We start from the raw sequence: 4,152 nt of genomic DNA, 5'->3' as shown, positions 1-4,152 counted from the left end.
ATATATATATAGAATATAGATCTATATTTTATATATAGATGTGTGTGTATATATATATGTGTGTGTGTGTGAAATGTAATATAATATAAAAATAAAAAAAAAAAAAAGTCAAACGCTAGAAATGCACGAAAGCCTCAGGAACAGGATTTGAATTTGGGTTTGCTTTGGGGATGCACTGACGTTTTCCAGGAGCATCTCCCTCTCCTCCTCCACCTCGTGGCTCCACACGCTCATGTCGTGCTGGCTCTTCTGGGTGACAGTGAGCACAGTCAGGCGCTGCGGGTTCACCTCTGGGAACAGCGACTGGAAATCTGAAAAACGGGGAAAAACCCAACATTTGTCCTGCTCTGCCATGGCAGCCTTCCCTCCCACCCACACCAACACTTCAGGCACATTTCCCTTTTTAAATTCCTTTATTTCATTTCTTTTATTTGAATTTGTTATTTATTATTATCATCTAATTTAATTGTTCCTATTTAATTTCCTATTTGGTTATTATTTTTACTTTTTATTTAATTCAATGGTTCCCATTTAATTTTCCATTTGGTTATTATTTTTACTTTTCATCTAATTTAATTGTTCCTATTTAATTTCCTATTTGGTTATTATTTTTACTTTTTATTTAATTCAATGGTTCCCATTTAATTTTCCATTTGGTTATTATTTTTACTTTTCATCTAATTTAATTGTTCCTATTTAATTTCCTATTTGGTTATTATTTTTACTTTTTATTTAATTCAATGGTTCCCGTTTAACTAAATATTAATTTAGTTTAATAATTAATTAAATTTAATTAAATACACTCGAGCACTTTCAGGTGATTTGCACTGGCGCTTCACACTTTTCATCTTAAATATTGAAATAATAATATTATGAACAATATTGAAAGTTACTAAAAGTTATTTAAAATCTGAAAAGATATTAAAATATATTAAATGGTTCCCATTTAATTTATGTAATTTCCTCCCTGAATAAATGAAAACCACAAATTCAGTGCTGGCACAAATTTCCTGATTCCCATTTATTGTTTTGTTTAGCAATTCTAAAGGATTTGCTAAATGGATTTTGGATAAGGAATTAACTCCAGAATTTCCCAATCAAACAACAACTAAAAATTACATTTAAAATGAAATATTAAATATTGTCAACAGCAAATATTTTAAAAAATTAATTTAAATTTTAAAATATTAAATATTGCCAACAGCACTTGGTTTCCATTCTATCCACAGGGATTTTTGTACTGATTAACTCTGAATTAACCTTTCCCACAGCACATTCTGTGGTAGAGCCCTGATATTCACTGGTTTTATATTTAAAAGTTGAATTTTTTGGCTGGAAATAAAAATGAACCTTTTCTCAGCAGCTCAGGACAGGCTTGCACTGCACATTCCACCTTGGCATTTTCAAAGTAGGTTTCAGCATTATTGATCTGCTGCTTCTGGGGAGCATCAGAACCCTAAAAACCAGAAAAAATTGAATTTTCACAGTTAATATCAAACAGGAATAACTCTGTACATCAAAATAGGGTTTAGTGATCAAATACACTCAAGCAGTTTCAGGTGATTTGCAGTGGCACTTCACACTTTTGATATTAAATATTGAAATAGTATTATTATTAACAATATTGAAAGTTGCTAAAAGTTATTTAAAATCTGAAAAGATATAAAAAGATAGATAATTTTTAGAACTAAACATTGCCTAAACTCTGCAAATACAAAATACTGAAGGAAAATTCAATTTTACAATGATGAATCTTTCATTGTGAGATTGGGGGGATTTCTGGATGAATTCCATTGTTTTAGAACTAAACATTGCCCAGACTTTGCAAATCCAGATCCATTCAATAAAATACTGAAGGGAAATTCCAATTTTACTGTGTGTATTTAAAATGGTGAATCTCTCATTATGAGCTTAGGGGATTCCTGGAGGAATACTGTGATTTTTAGAACTAAACATTGCCCAGACTTTGCAAATCCAGATCCATTCAATAAAATACTGAAGGGAAATTCCAATTTTACTGTGTGTATTTAAAATGGTGAATCTCTCATTATGAGCTTAGGGGATTCCTGGAGGAATACTGTGATTTTTAGAACTAAACATTGCCCAGACTTTGCAAATCCAGATCCATTCAATAAAATACTGAAGGGAAATTCCAATTTTACTGTGTGTATTTAAAATGGTGAATCTCTCATTATGAGCTTAGGGGATTCCTGGAGGAATACTGTGATTTTTAGAACTAAACATTGCCCAGACTTTGCAAATCCAGATCCATGAAATAAAAATACTGAAGGACATTTCAATTTTGAATTGAAATGATGAATTTCAATGATGAATCTCTCATTATGAGCTTGGGGGATTCCTCTGTGAATTTTGTGGTTTTCAGAACAAAACATTGCCCAGACTTTGCAAATCCAGATCCATGAAATAAAATACTGAAGGAAATTTCAATTTTACTGAGTGTATTCATAATGATGAATATGAATCAGGCTGCCAGAATCCTTTCATTGTGAGGTTGGTGGATTCCTGTGTGAATTCCATGTGAATATGGGTTTCAGAACTAAACATTGCCCAAACTTTGCAAATCCAGATCCACGAACTAAAATACTGAAGGAAATTCCAATTTTACTGGGTAAAAGGTGGTGAGACTTGGCCAACAGCAGGTTTGAGGACTGAAATCCTCCCATTAATCACTCCTAAAATGCTGTTTTCAAAACAGCCTGAAATCTTTTTCTCCTAAAAAAAAAAGAACCACCTTGAGGCAGTTTCTGTGACAGAAAACGGTGCAGAAAATCTTTCTTGAGGAAGAAGAGAGTTGTGCTTGTCCCCCATAGATGGGGAGGGGAAGGAGAAGGAAAGGAAGAAGTGGGGGAAGGGAGGAAGGAAGAGGAAAGAAAAAGGAAGGGGAAGGGGAAGGGGAAGGGGAGGGGAGGAGAGGAGAGGAGAGGAAAAGGAAAAGGATCTGACTCCATGTTCTCAAAGGTTAATTTATTACTTTAAGACGCTGTATTATATTAAAAAATACTAAACTAAACTATACTAAAGAATACAGAAAGGATACAGACAGAAGGCTAAAAAGCTAATAATGAAAACTTGTGACTCTTTCCAGAGCCTCAACACAGCTTGGCACTGATTGGCCAATGAGACAAAACAATTCACAGAAACCAATGCAACAATCACCTGTGGGTAAACAAATCTCCAACCACATTCCAAAGCAGCAAACCACAGGAGAAGCAAATCATTATAACATTGTTTTCCTTTTCTGTGAGGCTTCTCAGCTCCCCAGGAGAGAATCCTGGGGGAAGAAAACACGAGTGCCACGGGCTGCTCTCACCTGGAACTCGTTGATGTACTGGGCCACGACGAACTCGTGCCTGTCGCTGGCCGAGGGCTCGGCCAGGAGGTCGGGCAGGCTCTGGGCGGGCTGGGCTCTCTGGCTGGCAGTGCCATGCAGGTGGCACCCGAAGCCGATGTTCCCTGGCAGCTGGAAGCGCTGGTCCTGCGGCCCAAAGGGCCCCATCAGCTCGTCCGGCCACACCGTCCTGGGACCTGCACGCGCAGCGAAGCCCAGAGCCGTCAGGGAAACCCAAAAACGGCAGGGAAACCCCAAAAAATGGTCAGGAAACCCCAAAGACAGCAGGGAAATCCCAAAAAATGGTGAGGAAACCCCAAAGACAGCAGGGAAATAAAAAAACGGCAGGGAAACCCAAAGACAGCAGGGAAACCCCAAAGAATGGTCAGAAAACCCCAATGACAGCAGGGAAATCCAAAAACGGCAGGGAAAGCCCAAAAACGGCCAGAGAATCGCAAAAATGGTCAGGAAATCCCAAAACCACCAGGGAATCTCAAAAACTGCTCAGGGAAACCCAAGAACCGGTCAGGAAAGCCCAAGAACTGGTCAGGGAAAGCCCAAAAATGGCCAGGAAATCCCAAAGACAGCAGGGAAACCCAAAGACAGCAGGGAAACCCAAAGACAGCCAAGAAATCACAAAAACGGCCAGGGAAACCCCAAAAACCAGCAGGGAAACCCCAAAACCAGCAGGGAAACCCAAGGGGAAATCACAAATCCCAAAACCAAGAGGGAAACCCAAGGGGAAATCAGAAATCCCAAAACCAGCAGGGAAACCCAAGGGGAAATCACAAATCCCAAAACCA

General features: G+C 38.1%; 1 protein-coding gene across 2 annotated transcripts in view; it reads right to left on the bottom strand.

Annotated features, from left to right (window-relative positions):
- Positions 1-4,152, bottom strand: part of MMADHC (metabolism of cobalamin associated D) — a 14,828-nt gene that overhangs the window by 6,937 nt on the left and 3,739 nt on the right. For both annotated transcript variants that reach the window (XM_005415719.3, XM_031056509.1), the window contains 3 exons: positions 3,332-3,546; positions 1,351-1,456; positions 181-311 (listed from right to left, as the gene is read on the bottom strand). In XM_005415719.3, the coding sequence (XP_005415776.1) occupies positions 181-311; positions 1,351-1,456; positions 3,332-3,546 (452 nt within the window). The remainder of the gene's footprint in view (positions 1-180; positions 312-1,350; positions 1,457-3,331; positions 3,547-4,152) is intronic.

This window comes from Geospiza fortis, unplaced genomic scaffold, assembly GCF_000277835.1.
Source record: "Geospiza fortis unplaced genomic scaffold, GeoFor_1.0 scaffold112, whole genome shotgun sequence".
In the NCBI taxonomy this organism is placed as follows: Eukaryota; Metazoa; Chordata; class Aves; order Passeriformes; family Thraupidae; genus Geospiza; species Geospiza fortis.
Note: the sequence above shows the minus strand (reverse complement) of the source record. Positions and strands in the feature narration are given on the sequence as shown.